Genomic DNA, 19,264 nt, shown 5'->3' with positions numbered 1-19,264 from the left:
AATTATGCTTAAAAAATGTCAAAATGTAATAAAAACTGTCTAAAAATAAACATTAATTATTGGTATTATTTTTTAAATAATTTTTTAATTTTTAAGTATATTTATGTATTTTGATATTTAAATTAAAATTACAAATATTATTTATGTATATTGATATTAATGTGTCACTGATTCTATCATAATCATGATATTATTTGTTGGGATGAAGTATACTAAGTTGTTGGGATTAGAATTCATTTAGATAGTGCTGAGATTAGATTTGATGCGATTAAAAATAATAGTAATAGTAAATTGAGAAAAATATCAAAATTATACATGAATTATGATTTAATGTGCGTTAGAAATTTCTAAAGAACTAGTGAAAGGGAGGATTAGATAGTGCATGAAATGCATTGTGATATTTGATTCTGGTTACACGAATTGTCATTCATTTGTTGGATAAGATAAAAGCAACACTTCACCATCTAGTTTTTGTTGTTGATTTCTTCTGTTTTTTGCTCTAAAATAGGCGTACTATTAGTTCATGCCATTGTTTTGGATGTCAATTTTCTGTACATTACAGAAACTGCGGCCAAGAAACATTAGAGCAAGTTATGGCAAATGCACTTTCAAATTTTAGTTCTAATCGATTTGCAATTCGAGTTGTTTGTTTAGCAGTATCTAGGGTTAACCATCCTTATAAGCTAATCAATATGTTGTTTAATGTACAATACTGTGATAAAAGTTGTAAATCATTATCTTATGAATTTCTAAATGTTACATGATCCCTTTTATTATTCTCCACAAAAGTTAAATTCCTTATTACCGTGATATGGTGAAATATTAATCTGATTATGTAGAAATCTTGACAATGTAATAGCTATAACTATATAGTGGCAAAATAATGTGTCCATGATTATCTGTTATATTAGTTTGTTGGTCTTGATTTTTTTTTTCTTTTTGTATATTAGGTATGGACTTATTTGGATCATGACAACGTTGGTCTTTATGCTTCCTTCCTTTAGATATTGGGCTACATACCTTATGCAAAAGCACAGTGATGGTCACTAAACTAACTAAAAATACGACTAAGGTAAGCGCACCTATCGAACAATAGTATAGTTATGGTGAGTAGGGAATACCGTATTCACGAGGACTAAAAGTACTAGTAATTACCGCTATTCTATTATTTAGCCGACAATTTGGAGTGATTGTTTTTAATCTAAAATTACTAAACTAATTTAACTAAGAAAGCAACAGAGAATAAAATAGGAAAATTATCGAAGATACCAATGAAATAGACAATACCCAGGAAAGAATCCACCTAGACTTCACTTATTATTATGAATTTGAATTTAAATGATTTATTCACTTGTGCCTTAATCCGTAGAAATCCCTAAATTATATTAATATCTCTTTCGAGAGTAAGAACAACTGACTCTAGGTTGATTAATTAAAATCTCTTTCTAATTAAAACCCCTATTGTCGTATTAACTCGATCTACGGATTCCCCTATTAGATTTGACTCTAATCCGGTAGATTTATGTCGTCCTATATCTAGGATTGCATGCAACTCCACTCAATTATGCTAGATCTACTCTTAAACAATGACTTTTGCTCCATTGAAATAAGCACATTAAACATGAATTAATATCCTAAAAATATTAAAACACGAAATAAGCATACATAATTGAGAACAAGAATAAAGTATTTATCATATAAATCAGAAATCAAATGATAAGATTCATCATAGGTTTCATCTTCCCTAGGTATTTAGGGAATTTAGTTCATCATCTGGAATGAAAACATCTCAAAATTAGGATAACAACAAGACATCAAGAAACTCAATAAAACTTCGAAGGAAATTAAACGGAGATCTTCAATCTTGAAGGAGATCCGCTTCCGAGTTGAATCCAATAGCATTCTTCGAGTCTTTTCTTCAATCTTCTCTGAATGCCTTCTTAAGTCCTATTCTTATTGTTATTTCTAGATTTTAGAATGCTCAGAAAGCCTAAAAAATGAGTTTTTCCGCGTATTCAAGAAGTAGGGTGCGTTATCGACACAGTCTGGCACATGGCCGTGTGGCCAGCTAGTGTGGGAATGCCCAGGCCGTGTGGTTCTTGGAAATAGCCCTATTTGTTCGATTTTGGCTCGTTTTTCACTCATTTACTCCCGAGTGCTCTTCTAAGTATAGAAACATGAAATTAAAGGATTAGGAGCATCGAATTCACTAATTTACATAATTAATCATCAAAAAACGCATTAAGAATGAGATTAAAATATATTACTTTTATAGCTTATCACACAGTGATGATACTACTTCTTGGAGCTTTGATGTTGGCTATATAAATGCAGCGGTTGTTGGAAATATATTCTTTGAAACAATTTGTTTACCTTTAATGAAAATATGTTCTTGTTCTTTTTTTTTTCTTGTATGTACTCTCTTATTGATATGTTCTGAAACATATAGACTTAGATGATTAGTTTATGGTGATCTGCTTTGTTCTTCAAACTAAGACCTAAAAATAACAACTTGGTTTGAAAAATATTGTATAAAAGAAGCATTAGATCTTTGTATAATTTTTGTTTCAATATTTATTTGCTAGATTATGTTAGTAACAACAACAAAGTTTCTAAAGAGGTTTTTGTTTGAAAATGAGGCAAAGGTGAAGCTGATAAATGGCAGATGTTTCATACTTTCATTAGCCATGAAAATTAGTTGAGTTCTTGCTAGATTTGTCAATTAGATCTATTAAATATTCTTCCTTTTTTTTTTTGTAGAATAGGAAGGTTACAATTAGGGAAAAGAAGAGTTTTAAGAAGGTAACATATGATTTGGTTTCCCTTCTTTTACATTTCTTACAAATGCAATAATTTTTTATGTTATTATTCATGTTTCTAATGTGGGGTTTTGGCATGATGCAAAGACCAAGAGGATTGAAGGCCATCGGGAGTATGGAAAGTGATTTAGATTGAAGATACATCAATAGTAGTAGTAGGGCCCTTTTTCTTTTTTGATATTTTTGGAGGAATATTTTTGGAGTTAATGTTAATGGGTTGGGGAAAAATATAGTGAAGTTAAAGCAAATAAACAATGGTTTGGTTGCTAGGGTTTGTTTGGTGTATAAATGTTTGATATTTTTCATATATATAAAAATGAGAATAATTATTGTTTTTGGTCCAATATTTGTAATTTTAACAACTATAATACCATGAGATTATGTTATGATTTTTATTAATTCATATTTTTATAATAATTATATTAAAAATGTTATTAAATTATATATTATTGTTTTATTAAATTATATTTAATAATAATTATATTAAAATATGATTAAATTATTTATTTTTATTTTTATTAAATTACATTTAATAATAATCTTATTAAAATTTAATAACAATAACAATAATTATCTACCAAAAATTTTTTGCTAAAAGTACTCTGATCATTTTAGTTTTTTTTCTTATGCTATTATAACATCATTCCATTCAACCAAACACAAAAATACTATTACAGTTCTATTCTATTTCATTCAACTAAACAATTGAATTATTAATTACAACTCTATTCCATTACAGTAAACCAAACATACCGTAAATCTTTCATTCGAATCTGAAAACTTGATTGAAAACCATGAAACATTTAATTAATTCAACCTTGAAAACTTGAGATTTCAAAAAATCAAAACCCTTACTCAAATAAATCCTTAATTTCCTGCCAAATTTATTCGAATAAGGTATAAAAAGCCATTGTAATGCAATTTGCATGCAAATGGATAAATACAATCTATTATCAATTTGCAAATAATAATGTATTTTTATTGCATTTACTCTTAAAATGGTTTTCCAAGGAAACAAGAGGAAATAAAGTTAGTTCGTTTACTAATACAAGTTATTTTTTCGTCTTACAATCCGACCATATAATACCACTTAGTATTAGTTAAATATTAGACAACCAATAAACAACGTTTGATTCCATTTTATTTTGCGTGCAAAAACGATTTGAGGACAATAATATAATTCATGAGTCCTACATTAAAGACTAACATATTGTTATTACAATTAAGGAGGCCTATGATTTATCCAACTATTAATTTGATGATCTAATGAGTTCTTTGCAAGTGTAGGAAGAAAGGTTGCTTGGGTCAACCAAAAAGAATGAAGAAAATGCATTTCAAGTGAAACATGATTTCATTTAGAAGGAGAAGACAAAATTGTACAAGTCGTGGTAGTGGCAGAGGTGGTTTTCATGGAAGAGGCCATGGTAGAAGCCAAAGAAAAGGTTGAGGCAAAAAAACGTTCTAATGAAGTAAGACAACAACAAAAAAAAACCAAGTCAAAATGAAGCTTATTGCTGACAAAAGCAAAAGGATGAAAGCAACCAAGCAAGTTTTGTGTAGAAAACAATTAAAGTAAGTTGTTCATGGCATTCTTTGTGAAAAAGAAAAATCTAATAATGTTCGAGTTTTGGGCAGTGGATGTTCCAACCGTATGTCAGGTTCCAAAATTTATTTATTTTTTTAAAAATTAAACCAAATAGATTTAAAATTTCTTTAAAGAATTTGGTGTGCATCATTAATGAATAATATAATGACAGCTCATCAATAAATTAAACAAAAAAACATAGAGGACTTATAAATAAATACTAATCATTTTATTTAAACATAATTGAACATTAATTATAACTATTATAACTCTAGATTAAGAATCTTGAGCTTAGGATTTAAAGTCTTGGGTTTTGGATAAGGTTTTGGGTTGGATTTTTGTTTTATTTAATGATGTTATTATTCGTTGATGATGTATGTGGCTTATGCATCGATAATGTGTCAAATACTTTCTTTTCCTTTAATGTTCTATTTTCTAAAAGAATGAAAACTTTTAAAGTGCGACTAACTTGATCTATAAACACTTCTATATTATATTTATTAAATTAAAATAAGTTATAATTAACTTAGCTGGGTCCTTTCTAATTAAAATTATTTTAAATTTGATTTTTTTTTTGCATAATTTCTTTAGGATCACTTATTCTAACTAAATCAAGTTTAGTTTTAATTTGGATGAGTGGCATTTTAAATCTTGCTGGCGATTGGATTTAGAGTAAATCACAAAAACAAACATTTGAAGAATGTTTGGTTCATGAGTTGCAAGAAATTTCCATTCTTCATAACCAAACCAAATTCAATTTTACTTGAGTAAACTTATGTTATTTGAATTTAGATACTAGTAGGATAGATAATACGTTTGCATATGTATATATATTTTTTAAAAATTTACATTTTTAGAGAACTTTGTATCCATATTTATCAAATATGGAGTAAGTTATCAAAATAATCACTTTTGTTTGCTTCGAGTTATATTTTAGTCACTTATGTTTGAAATGTTATGTTTTAATCACTTGCGTTATTGCGTTGTACTATTTTAGTCACTGAGAGCTAATTATCGTTAATGGTGCAACGGTAAGATAACATAACACATTAAATCATCATTTCAAACAAAAATTTTAGGTTAAATTATGCAATTGATCCCTATATTTTTTTTCATTTTGAGCAATTTAATTTTTTTCTTTTATGTTCTTTGAACTTTCTTTTTTTCTTTCTTTATTTTCCATTCTCTTCTCCCTCTCCCTCTGTTTTACTCCCTTCTTCATTTCTTTTAATATAGTTTTTCTATGTTTTCTATTTATTAAAACTAGTCTCTATACTTTTATTTTTTTTAACAATTTAAATTTTTTATTTTTATTTCTTTATTTTATTTTTCTCTCTTCTCATTTTTTTTCATTACAGAAACATAATCTTTGCCCACCAAATAAACCAAGTCCTTATTTCTTTCACATGATTCCTAAATTGAATTTTCACTCAAAATTGAATATCAATTATTTTTAAACAAATCTCGATTTGAATATAACCTAATTGTGAAACTAAAATTGGATCTAACTAATCAATATAAAAAAAATCTTATCCTTATTCAAATCTAAGCATAAATTGAATTCTTTATATGCAAATCAATTTTTTTTTCGTTTCCAAACTTTTACAGAATCGTGTAGATTATTCTTTTCCTTTTCTTTTATTTTCTAACGAATAAAATTAAGCAAATGATAAAATTGATCTAAACCTTCTTGGATATTCCCAAGCAAGCTTGATTGAAAACCGAGCATGGATGAACCGAAGAGAGAAAGGGAGCATGAAACCAAATTGGTTTGGGTAAAGTTGAGGGTAAGTTTTGTATGGTGGTCATTTTAGTCATTGAAAGTGTAGAGCTTGTTTGAAGAATCCATCAAACAACGTAGTTTCGAAAGGGCGAGAATGTTGTAGGTAAGTTAATAAGGTGGTCGTGGGGGTTGGTTAGGAGGTTAAGGGAATGGGCTCAGGAAACTTTTTTGAGGGTGGACTGCCATCAGCCATGACTAGCGAGGTCTTTGAGTGAGGCGAGCTTGTGGATTAGGTCAATGAGAGATCCAAATTGGTTTGTTAAAGCGATAATGAATGATGAGGTTTTGTAATTGTGGGGTGAGAATATGTGAAGCAAGTTTTATTTTGGTTTAAGCTTTTGCCTTTTGTAATAGGCCAATTTAGCCCGGGCTCATAAAAAATAATAAACCCAAAATAATAAAACAAAATCCAAAATTATATCATTTGGCCCGATCGGGATGGCCCATTACTTGAAAAGGTTGAAGATCTATCTACAAGCTTGATGCATATGGAAACATAATCTTCAAGGATATGCAATCTTGGATATGATATGCAATCTTAGAAGATATGATTTTGTAATCTTAGAGATTTAATTTGTAGATATCTTTTAATCTTAGTCGTTGATGTAATTAATCTGTACCGTTGGATTTGGGGAGGCTCAACTATAAATAGATGCCTCTCCCTTTATTGTAGAGGACAGACGGAAGTGGGGAGTAATAATAATTCTTTAGAGTATTTACTCAAATTTCTCTCTCTCTTGCGTTCTTATTTTGTTGATTTGTGTATAATTTATTTATTGATTTGTATATTATTGATTTCAAATCTCTTTCCCTTATTATTCATTTTCAAATTTATTATTTTCAAATTTGTTTACATTTCATTTGGCCTTATATATTTTTTTATTTTATACTCTTTGTTTTAAATTCATTAGTCGTTGATTATTGATGCTATTTAATTCTCTATTTGTTATTTTAGTTTTTTTATTATTAAATTAATTATTTTAATATTATTAATACTATTATGTGGCATCATTAATCTTGTATTATTATTATTATTATTATTATTTTTATTTTTATTTTTATTTTTATTTTCATGCGCATGCATCGTTTTTATGTAATATATATATTGTTTTATATATAGTATACGTATGCTTATATATATTTTATACATATGTTTTTGTTTTTATTTTACTTCCTAACTTTTATATACATATATATACTTTTATATGTAATTTCAATTTTTTTTACTTTTGTATATATGTACATGTATGTATTTATATATTTTTCTAATGAATATTTATATATATATATGCACATGTCTATGTTTTTTTATTTGCTTAAATACGAACTTATATTTTCAACACATATGTTATAATATATATATGTATATTTATATATTTTTCTTTATTTTCATAAATGCATTATATATATTTTGTTATAAATTCTATAGTCCAAAATTTTATATGTAAACCCATGTGTATGTATTTTATTCTTTATAATTTCATGTATATATTTTGTACATTCTTTTCTCTTTATATTTTTTTTTTGTTTATTTCCTTCATTTGCTTATTGATTTATGTTTTCGTTTATATTTTGTTCATTTGATACTTTACATGTCGTTGTTTTTTATGTACATTAATTTCGTTTATTTCTATGCCATTGTTGTATTTATTATTGTATTTTACACTTAATGTAACATTACATCATTTTTTACTCGATTTTAAAATTTTCAAAATTGAGATAATACTCGCATTTAGGATTTTCAAGGAAATTGAGCCCTAACGTATTGGGTTCCAATTTTCTTCGTTAAATCTAACAATCGAGAATTGCTCATTAATCAAAAAATAAAATGAAAAGCTTGTTGTCGGGAATTTAATATGTTGTATCCTAACGTATTGGATGTGACGTATTGATTTCTCGAGACAATTTTTTTTTAAAAATAATAACAAAGGAAATATTCCAAGTTTAGGATTTTAAGAAATTGTGCCCTAACGTATTGAGCCGCAATTTCTTTATAAATCTTAAACAAATGAATATTCTTTTAAATTTTATTACACGAGTATTTTGGACTAATTCATTTTTGAGGAATTAGAATGTCGTGCCCTAACGCATTGGGTGTGACATTTTCTTTCTCCGAAATGATAAGAGTCTTAATAAGTAACGTTTTTTAAGTTTTTATTAAGGATTATATTTTTAAATTTTCGACATTAAGACACTAATTAATTAACTAGGTACCAATTTTGGGCGTTACGAGGGTGCTAATCCTTCCTCGTACGTAACCGACTCCCGGATCCATTTTTCTAAAACTCGTAGATCAAAGCTATTTTTTAGGTGATTCAATCACACCTCAATAAAAGATTGGTGGCGATTCCCAATTTTTGTTTTTTCTTAAAGTCGACAACTAATTTTTGTTTTTTTTCCAAAATAAAAGTTGGTTTCGACACCTTTTTCTTTTTTCATAAACATAATAAAATTTTAACAAATGTAAAATATAGAAAAACTACGTTAAAAGAGATGGAGAAGTGAGGAAAAAAGAGAGAAAAGTAGAAGAGAATAAAAAATGACGAAAAAAAAGGAAAGTTAAAATAATATAAAAGAAAAAAATAAATTGCTCAAAATGAAAAAATTATGGGGAACAATTGTATAATTCAACCTAAAATTTTTGTTTAAAATGATGATTTAACGTGTTACGTCAACTTGCTATTACATTGTTAATGACAATTAACAGCACAGTGACAAATGTTACAACACGTTAATGAAAATGAGTAAAACAAAATATTTCAAATATAAGTGACTAAAATATAATCTGAGATAAAGTGACTATTTTAAATATGTTTGTTTTGAAAAAAAAGATTGGGAGTTAACTAGATTAGGTGGAAACCCCATTGACATGTTAATGGTTATCCAATGGGTGAGGTTAGAGATGATGATTGAAAAGGTCAAGATGCTTCACTTGTATTAAATTGCTAATACTCTTGGTCTTGGGGCCCATTTTCAATTTAACTTCCACACGTCCTTTTCATCTTTGTGGAAAAGCAAGGGATCTTGAGAAAGTAAAAATAAAGTAATTATTTGGTAAATAAGATTTTACTATATGTTTTATTTATTAATTTTAATTTTTAAATAAAATTGAAAGATACATAATAAAATTTCAATCCCGTTTATAAAATTTAAATTTTTTTATCAATAATTATATAAAATGGATTAAACTGTGAAATATTTTGTGAAATTTTGAAGGAAAAATATTGATGGGGTTCATGTAGGAGTAAGGCATATTTTCATGCATTTAACTAAAAAGTTAGTCAAGATATAGAAAAGGTATATTATAATCCTAGCTTCTCTTTCTTGAAATGACAAAGAAAGTGAGAATTGCTGACCCATGAACTCCTCTCTTATTTTTTTAATGTCTGGAACAAAAAATTCCAATATGGCTCTTTCCATGTTATTTCCTTATTTGTCAACTAGAGTAAAAAGGATTCTGATTCATGTCTGGGGGATTTGCAACCTTCAATTGAATTTTATTTAAAATATAATTAATATCAGTTGAATTCCTTTATTTATTAAAAAAAATAAGTAAATTCTAATTGTTTATGTTTGATATTAAGATTTTTTTCGTTTTTTCAAGAACGGTATTAAGATCATTAAATTCGGATTTTTACATAATTTGAGTTGTTTAAGGACGAGTTTGATTCTATAATAACTTACTCAAAAAAAAAAAACTAAACTAAACTCAAGCAGCTTGCCAACCAAGTTATGCTATGTGGTCAAGGACATATATCTTCCCCCCCCCCCCACCAAGTTAAATTAACTGCCAAAATCCCCCACACCCTAAATCAAGTGACGAGTCTTGAAACCTGACTTGAGCATGGCTTTCCTTACTTCTTGTTGGCTTATTATTGAATCTATAGTCATCCCTCCTGGATATTTTCTCAAATGGTTTTATTTGAGCTTCTATATCCACCCTTTTCTTCTTTGTGCTTGCCAAATTTTTCTCTGTCTCAAATGGCTGAAAAGATGCACTTTAGCTTTGTTGACTTATCCTTTTAGAGTCATCTACTTTTTGGTTTTTTATGTTTATAAATTTTGTAGATATTGTATCATCTATATCTTCTCTTTTATTAGAGTTAAGGAGGTTGATTCAAAACAAGTGTTGATCTTTGAAGCTGCTGATAATATTAGTCAAAAACAGCTCATCAGCTTATGTATTTGTTCAAGCATGCCATCCAACGCATGGAAGACTGAATTTGTAGAGGCTAATGGTTGTGAAGATAACCATGAAATTCTTCCTGCAAGAGAGTCTTCGAATATGGAAGACTGGAGCTTTTATTGTCTTCAAAAGGACTTGAGCGCATATGAATGTTCATCTTCCTTCTGCATTTCTCCATCCATGGATGAATCATATTTGAATGAATATTCACCGTTGTTTAGTTCCTTGAGCTCACCATTGATGCAAGAATGTTCATTACCAGCTTGCAGCTCTAGTTCTCGAGTTTTGGAGAGGGAGGTAATAACCACAGCAAGAGATGAGGATGAATCAGAAGGTTTTTACAAGAAATATTCTGAAAGAATGAGATGGTTTGATATTTTAAACCATGACAGGACTCAGGGAATAAGTGGGTATTTTTCTTTGATTGGTTACTTTTATTTGCAATCTTATTGTACTCATTGATTGGTTACTTTTAGGTGCAATCTTGAACGAGGAAGTGGGGATCCCAAGTTCATTGGAGAACATCAAGGTGAAGGATTTGACAATCCCCTACATATCATGGAGCAAGCAGGATAAAAAGAAGCTTTTGAGAAGTTTACAAAGTGATTTTGAGTTGGTTTATGTGGGTCAATCATGCTTGACATGGGAGGCCCTGCATCATCAATACAGAAAGGTCAAGTTCCTGAGCTTGACCAACTGCTTGTTTGCTGATAATTTGGCAAAGGATTTCCAAAACTTCCAAGTATTGCTAGAAAGATTTTTGGAAGAAGAAAGGTATGTTTATAAGGGAAAGAGAGCTTGGAATTATGTTCAAGCAAGATTAGCTTCCAAGACCCTTCTTCAAGTTCCTAAACTCACAGGTATTTCTTTTAATAATTAATCTTCATTTCTATTATTATACAGTATGGGATTAACTATACTAGCTAACAGATTATAAGCACAACACAAAAAAATATATAATAAAATATTACACAAAAAAAAACATAAATATGCATTAATAAATAAGGATTTTTAAACATATTAGTATTAAATTCCAACTTGACTTTTCAACTTGGAAAAAGAAAGTCTGTGCTTACTGATATGGCCTTAGAGAAATGTATTAAAATGAAACTCCACGAAGGTACTTATCAGCCATAGAAAAATGCAGTTTAAATATAATATAATTAAGATCATTTATATTTGCATAAGTTTAGTAGGACATGATCTGAGATATGGACCTTATTATTTATTTTTAACAAGATTGAGATGCTAAGTTTAACAGCTTCATTGGAAAGATTACGTCTCTTCTATATAATTAAGAAATCTAGCCTCAATCTGATAATTCTTACAGGGTATTTGGAGGAAGAAAAAGATGGGAATAAAGGGGAAACAGTGGATGCAAAAGCGATGTTGAAGGCCATAGAGAAATGTATAAATGCTTTTGGAAAATTTATAACCACTGACAGGACTAAGAGTTGGTGGAAATTCAAGACTTCATTATGGACTCATCCGCCAACGGAGAATCCAAGAGATTTACATCTGCTGGCTGACCTAACCACTACACTTGCAAAGGTAAAGAAGTATTCAGGGACGGAATTCTTTGCGGTTAGAACTGTTCATAAGTGGACAAGTACTGTATGGACCTTCACACTTGGGTTGAAAACCCAATCCATAGATAGGTATAGTGACATGTTGGTGTAGGAGGAGAACTAAGGACTGCATTTTTAGAAGAGTTCAAAAACTGGAATGATGATATGAAATAATGATTATGTTTTCCTGTTTGAAGCAGAAGGAACTATGGTTGAAAGATTTACAAGGGAAACGAAAGTGCTGGTTTAACAAAGTTGTGAAACCTATGGAAGAGTCCCAGAAAGAGACAATGGTGTTTGCAATGATAGAGATGCAGTTGATATCGAGAGTATTGCAGATGTCAATTGTATCCACTTCTCAACTCAATTGGTGCCAACAAAAGCTAAACAACATTCAATTTAAAAGAGGGAGGCTTTTCAGGACTGCCACTGGCCCTCTTTTCCCATCCTCTTGATTTGCAGCTCATTTTAAAATTTGTAAAAGTAGAAAAACCTTAAAAATACACACATTTACATATTTGTACGTGTTTGTAAATAACACGACCACATATATATATACATATTTGTATGTATTTGTAAATAACAAAACCAAGATTAACTTGTAAGGTATAGTATATTTTAATCAAATTATACTTTACTGGCATGCAGGGTTTCATGACTTCTCTTTACAATCATGATGTTCGGTATCTATAAATAATAAACATGACAATTTGTGTATCATGAATCAAATTCGGTTAAATTTGAGTCAAGTAAGATATCAATAGTCTTTGCGCTTATTTGGACTTATCCTTATCCAATCTCCTATTATTTCCAATCAAGAAGAAATGGAAAACAAGATTTAATATTAAAGATGATATAACAATTAACTTAAATTTATTAATATTTTAAAAATCAGATTGGAGATCAAATTGATCCGACTTTGATTTCCTATTCAATTAAATTAAATAAAAATATTTAAAATATGTGTTGAGACTTTAATCGTGTAAAAACATGTCATGTACGAATCACTTGTGACAACAAGATGGATACCTTTAAGTTTTGTTGGGATTGTGACTTAATTGATTTTAGTTGATCACTTATCAATAAGTAATCACTGTTTCGTGTTTAATATGATTTTATTTATGCTAGAATATTTATATTTTTCCCTTATCGAATTTGTGAAGTAAGAGGAGTGTTTTGATGGGCAACAAACTTTATACTTATCCTTTAAAGCCTTTAATTTATTTTTACTTGGAGCAAAAGTCTATTTTAAATTTCTTAGGGCTAATATGTGATTTATCTTGCTTTGAAGTTGATTGATTTTTGCCTATAAATAGGTTGAGTATTTGTTTATCTTTTCTCTATATTTTTGCACTCTTGTGTTAGACATTTTATTAGAGAATTATTGCCATTTGTAAGAGGAGATTTTGGGTAAATGATTGTAACAATCAGGGCTCATTATTATGGCTGCAATTATTTGTTGTATAAGGGTAGATTAGGCTTTAATCAATAGGCGATCTGGATCAATTGTTGAATAAAATTATTCACTGAGTAAGACTATGCAAAGTAATATTATTATTGGAATTATCTTAACAAATATTGTGTGTTGATCTATCTCTTTGTGTTACTCTTTTTTCGAGTTTATTAGTTAGACTTGATTGAAACTTCCAGCAAACTTAGCTACTCCTTTTTCAATATGTAAGTATAAAAGCCACTTATTTACAAATAAAAGAACCCAAAGCCCAAGTTAAAAATTACTAAGCTCGAAAGCCTTTATGCCTTTAGACTTTCATGACTATTCTAGAATTTTTATAACAATGTTCAGTACTCACCACTTTGGTATAATCTAAAAAAAAGAAAAGCATTAGTCTTTACCATCAAAGTTTAGTTTTGTTGATTTTTTATGTCAAATGTTGGTTGAGCTGTAACTAGACAAAGCTACTACCAGTCATAAAATATGAATTTAGCTATCATTTAGAATATTTTATAAGTAGATGAATAAATCAACTTTTATAGAATAAATTAATAATACATTAAATTTTATATAAATATATAATAGTTTAAGTAAATTATGATATAAAACAAATATAAAACAATAATAAAAATATCAATACGTGTTACACTCTTTATTAAAGAGAAGATGCATGTTAAATCTTGTGTATTGGCGTAATGGTTAGGGTGTTTATCGCCTTAGGTTCGAATCGCACTAATCGCGTTGCTGTTAGAGCTTTGCCCTCCTCATGTCATTTACAAAAAAAAAATCACAATTTTGTCATTGAATTATTCAAAAGTTTTCATTTAAGTCATTGGATTGTTAAAATTGGTGCAATATGACTTTCTCTATTCGCACTATCTGCATCAATCAAAAACTCTCTTTCCTCTTCTATTTTATAGTTCAATTTTTTTCATGAAATTGTTTTGGACATCATGAATCTATGAACCAAAATTCAAACAATTTTTTTCTCTAATCTCTGACATTGATCGGTAGATCGACTTGGATTTAAGGTATGTTCTTCTACTTGTCGATGGATAATAATCTACCATACTGATCATCGAATTGTCGCTTGGAGCTCGTTGGCGAAACTTTTTTTTGTAAAAGAAACCTTAACAACCCAGTGACTTAAATAAAAGCTTTTGAATAGTTCAGTGACTTAAATGAAAACTTTCAAATAGTCTAATGACCAAAAAATAATTACTCATAGTTTAGTGACTAATGGTGTAGTTTACCCTTATTATTATGGTATCAACTAGGGGTGAGGCCTACTAATAAGTGATGGGTGAAGTGGTATGGAATATTAAATCACTAATACCCTTGAGTCGAGAATTGTGTTAAATCGAGAGAAATATGTTAGAATTTGAGAAGGTTATAAAATTGAAATTATCAGTGTTAGTAGAGGGAGAAGATAAATACTGGAGGTAATTGAAAAGGCTTTTATATTGTGAGAAATAAATCTGTGGCATCGACTTAGTTGTAAAAGAGTGAAAAGTCTTGGGGCAAAAGTAAGAAAATTATGAGTTGGAATGATTAGATTGAATTGGAGAAAAAAAGGAGAAAAGACTAGAGGTAAAATTTTACCTAAAGAAAATATGGCTCATGAATGGTATTGTAGAGAAAGTTGAGGGATTAATGACTAACTTGGTGTAAAAGTATGATTGGTGGAAATATTTTAATATCTATTATTTTTAATTATTAAATTAATATATATTACTTTTGTAACATCCCTACCTGACTCGTTCACTGAATCTAGGTATGGAGCGTCACAGTCAAACCGGGTGGATATACACATCTAAATATCACTATTTTAAAATCAGACTACATTACCTATTTAAAACTTTTACAACACATTCACCCTATTGGCGAAATCTCTAAAGGTGCCCTATTCCTATGTGCATGATACATACCTTCAATGCCCTTGGACTTATCATGGTCTGGCTCAGTCTGTAACGCCCCAAAATTTGGGTTTTAATTACTAAGCTGTGTCAGTGAATATGTGTTTGCTTCTGTGGTTGTGTGTTCTATTTGCTTACTTGAGATCTGATATTCGAGTTGCATGGATTTTGGAATTTGTTAAATTCCTTAGTTGAACCTTTAGCTTAGGTTTCCTTACTTAAGTTCAATTCTGTTCCTTTTATGTGAAAAATGAGTTTGCTAGTTCATTGGTTAAGCATCTACCTGTTATCTAGTCTCGTGTTCAAGTCTTTGCAAATACATTAAAAATTTATGTTTTTGCAATCGTTCGCAAAACTGTTTTGAACTTTAAATGTTCTTTTCTTTTAAATGCTTTAGATGTTAAGTTCTTTCATTCCTTTTCTTTTTCATTTTTCATTTTTTATTTGCTTGCGTTCGTCTCCAAAATCCTTGCTTGGTTTCGTGTATCCTGTGTAATTTCTACGTTGAGTCGCGTTATTGTTTGCTCCAATGTGTCTTAAGGTAAATTAGTTCATTGTCGTTATTTTGTCATTGTGTGAATTGGGAAAAACTACTAAATTTCTGAGTTTTGGTTAATTTGGCTTTTGCTGTGTACCGATACCTTAGGAGGAACTTAGGAGACGCCTAACGCATCTCGTTTTGCCTAGAAATCAAGCGTGTACCGATAATTTGCAGTAAGTTAGTTTCTTACGTTTTGCAAAGTGAGTTGAAGGTTTTGACGAAATTGGTTGTTAAATAATTACGAATGTGTTGTGAATTGGTTTTTGAAATATGTTTTAGGCTTGGAAATTGCATTGTGGTGCTTCTACGGCATCGAGTAACAGGTGGGTATCGAAACCCTTGTGTTTTCCTGTATTTTTTCTGTCAGAAATAAGGCTGTCGATGACACACGGGTTGCCACACGGACGTATGTGTAGGCCGTGTGTGACAATCCTTACCCGAGACCATCGCCAAAGTCGAGTACAAGACATTACCTGACTTAAATTACTAGTTCAGAGCATAAAATTTTTTTCCGAATACTTAAACAATCAAAACAATTTATTTCACTATCTACAATAAAACTGTCCACTTGCATTACAATCACTAATTTATTTATAACTTGAGTTAAAAAACTTGAAATTTATATCTGTAAATTTTGCTTGAAACTAGACTCATATATCTTCTTACCATAAAATTTTCAGAATTTTTGGTTCAGCCAATAAGTACATTTTATTCTTTAAAGTTTCTCTTATTCTGCTGTCTGACAGTTTCAACCTTTCTACACTAAAAATTAATTGTCTTATCGTAAAAAAATAGGATGATGTTCCCGTTTATTTCTCTTGAAAATAGACTCATTCAGGATTTTAAAAATATAATTTCCAACCCATAAATATTTTTTACAATTTTTAATAATTTTCCAAAATCAGGACAGGAGATTCTGAAATCATTCTGACCCTGTCTCACTAAAATTCAAATATCTCATCATATAAAATTCATTTGCCTATACCATTTCTTTCATTTGAAAATAGAATCGATAAGCTTTAATTATATACCTCATTCACTCTCTAATTCCATTTCTAATATCCTCGGTAAATTTTTTAAAATCACATCACTGTTGCTCTCCAAGAAAAAAAAACTGTTCTATCGCAAATTTTTTTACTCTTTCATAATTTCTTTGTATTAACTAGCATTTAGGCATACATAACACTAAACATATTCTTAATTAGCCATCTCAATAGCCAATCATTATCAAATAGCTTTACTACCTTATTTCAACATTTTTCGAAACACAACCCAAACAATTAACCATGTTATTTAATCAAGTATGAAACCGTACATATCAAAATAAAAAAGCCATTTTCGCATGGCTTATTATATATATATACATCATTCAAAATATATTCCAAAAAGTAGTATAGACTATACATGCCATAAGTTTAAGTTTAACTTTTATAGATACCGATAACGGACGATAGTGTGATTGATTTCGTTGATGATCCCCGATCCCGCAACTAACTTCCAAAATCTATAAAACCGAGGCAAACACATATGCACGGTAAGCTATCAAAGCTTAGTAAGTCATAAGCAAATAAACAATTCAATGTTATTAATAGTTCAATATCACATAACCGAATTATTCAATTCATATTCATATATATATAAGCAAAAAAAAACATAATTGTGATATCACATACACTTACCATTTGGCCAAATATAGTCTTTAATACACACACATACTTTCATTTGCATCATCTAATTTGTATCACAAATGAAATAACCAACTTACCTTGATATCATATATTATTTAACTATTACATACTTGTAATATCATGTACTTATATGTCACATTCATCATTCATTGGATCCGCACAATTTGTGCTAAATAATTTGTCGAAGCTATAATGACGTTGCACAATTAGTGCTCTCTCTTATTTAACCAAATTGATCTTGGTATCGCACACTTAGTTCCCGTTATTTGACATCGTCATTTTTGTTTCGCACACTTAGTACCCGTTATTCAACATCGATATTTTAGTTTCGCACTAAAGTTTCGCACACTTAGTGCCCGTTATTCAACATCGATATTTTAGTTTCGCACACTTAGTGCCATTCGTATAGCCATAGCTATTCCATACTCGCACACTCAGTGCTAAATATCAGTAAATCACATCCACGTCTATTTCTGTTACCCGAACTTAAACACATTCGACTACATATATATATTTGCATGTTTTCATTTCAGCATATATATAACTAACATTTATTTAGAATTTATATTATCTATTTGCTTATAAACTTACCTCGGACAACGATAAACTGGAACGGAACGATTAATCGACGACTTTTGTTTTCCCCCGATCCAAGTTCGATTTCTTTAATTCTTGATCTAAACATATTCAAATTAAACTCATTCAAACATAATTTCATTCAATTCAGTCAAAAACACATAAATAAGTAAATTTCACTTTTTCCCTGTCATTTCATATTTTTCACAATTTAGTCCCTATTTCACAAAATACCAAATATTCCAAATTTGACCACACTATAGCTTGGCCGAATATTCCCTAGACTCATATAAGTCTGTACATGTCATTTATTTCACATATTTAACACCTATCTTATAACCTTTACAAAAAAGTCCTTTTAGGTGTTTTCATGGTAACACATTTCACTAAAGTTATTTATTTAACAGCTAAGACTCATTTTCTTCCATAAAAATGCAGCAACCAACATAAAGGCTCACATGAGAAAACCCTAGACTTCCAACCACTTTGCAAAATAGTCCCTTCATTAACTAGCTCAAGCTACAAGGGTTCCAAAAGTACAAAAATTATCAAAGAATGATCATCAAAACACTTACTTGTAAGGAGAAAAGCTTGCTGAAAATTTTGAGCTTTCAAACCCCCATTTTGCTGCTAATTTTAGGTGGTGAAGGTGGAGAAGAAAAGATGATATCACTCTTTTCTTTATTTTATGATAAAAATATATTTAGTCACCAAATTTTTACCTAACCAATTGACCAAATCTTTTCTTTGTCCCTATGGTCGGCCACCACCCTAAACAAGGCCTAATTGCACATTAGGGACCTCCAATTAATATTCTATAGCTTTTAGACACCTTTAGCTTGTAAAATAGAACTTTCATACTTTATGCGATTTAGTCCTTTTATCAACTTAAGCACACAAACAGTAAAATTTAATCATGAAATATTCACACATATTAATTCACAAATTATAAACACAAAATATAATATTTAAAAAATTTTTGACTCAAATTTGTGGTTTCAAAACCACTATTCCGATTAGGATAGAAATCGGGTTGTTACACTGTGTGGGTCATACGTGTAACAGCCCGAATTTGGGGCTAGTCGGAATAGTAGTTTCGGGACCACAAATTCGACGAGAAAAAAATTATTTTCATTATATTTTTATGGT

General features: G+C 29.4%; 1 protein-coding gene and 1 long non-coding RNA gene across 3 annotated transcripts; one reads left to right on the top strand and one right to left on the bottom strand.

Annotated features, from left to right (window-relative positions):
- Positions 1 to 9,977: 9,977 nt before the first annotated feature.
- LOC107915753 (uncharacterized) lies at positions 9,978 to 12,584 on the top strand. 2 transcript variants are annotated; one of them, XM_016844899.2, is made up of 4 exons: positions 9,978 to 10,779; positions 10,850 to 11,233; positions 11,704 to 11,924; positions 12,142 to 12,584. In XM_016844899.2, the coding sequence occupies exons 1-4, from the start codon at positions 10,032 to 10,034 to the stop codon at positions 12,394 to 12,396; spliced, it is 1,608 nt and encodes a 535-aa protein (XP_016700388.2). In that variant the 5' UTR covers positions 9,978 to 10,031; the 3' UTR covers positions 12,397 to 12,584. The 2 variants fall into 2 exon arrangements, with proteins under 2 accessions (XP_016700388.2, XP_040959044.1); XM_041103110.1 differs by having other exon boundaries at positions 11,704 to 12,031; positions 12,142 to 12,399.
- Positions 12,585 to 17,089: 4,505 nt separating this feature from the next.
- LOC121222393 (uncharacterized) lies at positions 17,090 to 18,756 on the bottom strand. Its single transcript, XR_005919670.1, has 3 exons — positions 18,691 to 18,756; positions 18,131 to 18,216; positions 17,090 to 17,355 (listed from the first exon to the last, which is right to left on the bottom strand). It is a non-coding gene; the product is annotated as an uncharacterized lncRNA (long non-coding RNA).
- Between the last annotated feature and the right edge of the window lie 508 nt (positions 18,757 to 19,264).

Source organism: Gossypium hirsutum, chromosome D10 (assembly GCF_007990345.1).
Source record: "Gossypium hirsutum isolate 1008001.06 chromosome D10, Gossypium_hirsutum_v2.1, whole genome shotgun sequence".
Taxonomy (NCBI): Eukaryota; Viridiplantae; Streptophyta; class Magnoliopsida; order Malvales; family Malvaceae; genus Gossypium; species Gossypium hirsutum.
This window is presented reverse-complemented; position numbering and strand designations above follow the sequence as displayed.

What these genes read in the sequence shown, in the direction of transcription:
- LOC107915753 (XM_016844899.2), top strand. Translation starts at nt 10,032, where the DNA reads ATGGCTTTCCTTACTTCTTGTTGGCTTATTATTGAATCTATAGTCATC. An exon ending in TCAAGTTCCTAAACTCACAG is followed by an intron (nt 11,234 to 11,703) that starts GTATTTCTTTTA and finishes TAATTCTTACAG; the next exon opens with GGTATTTGGAGGAAGAAAAA. An exon ending in TAACCACTACACTTGCAAAG is followed by an intron (nt 11,925 to 12,141) that starts GTAAAGAAGTAT and finishes TGTTTGAAGCAG; the next exon opens with AAGGAACTATGGTTGAAAGA.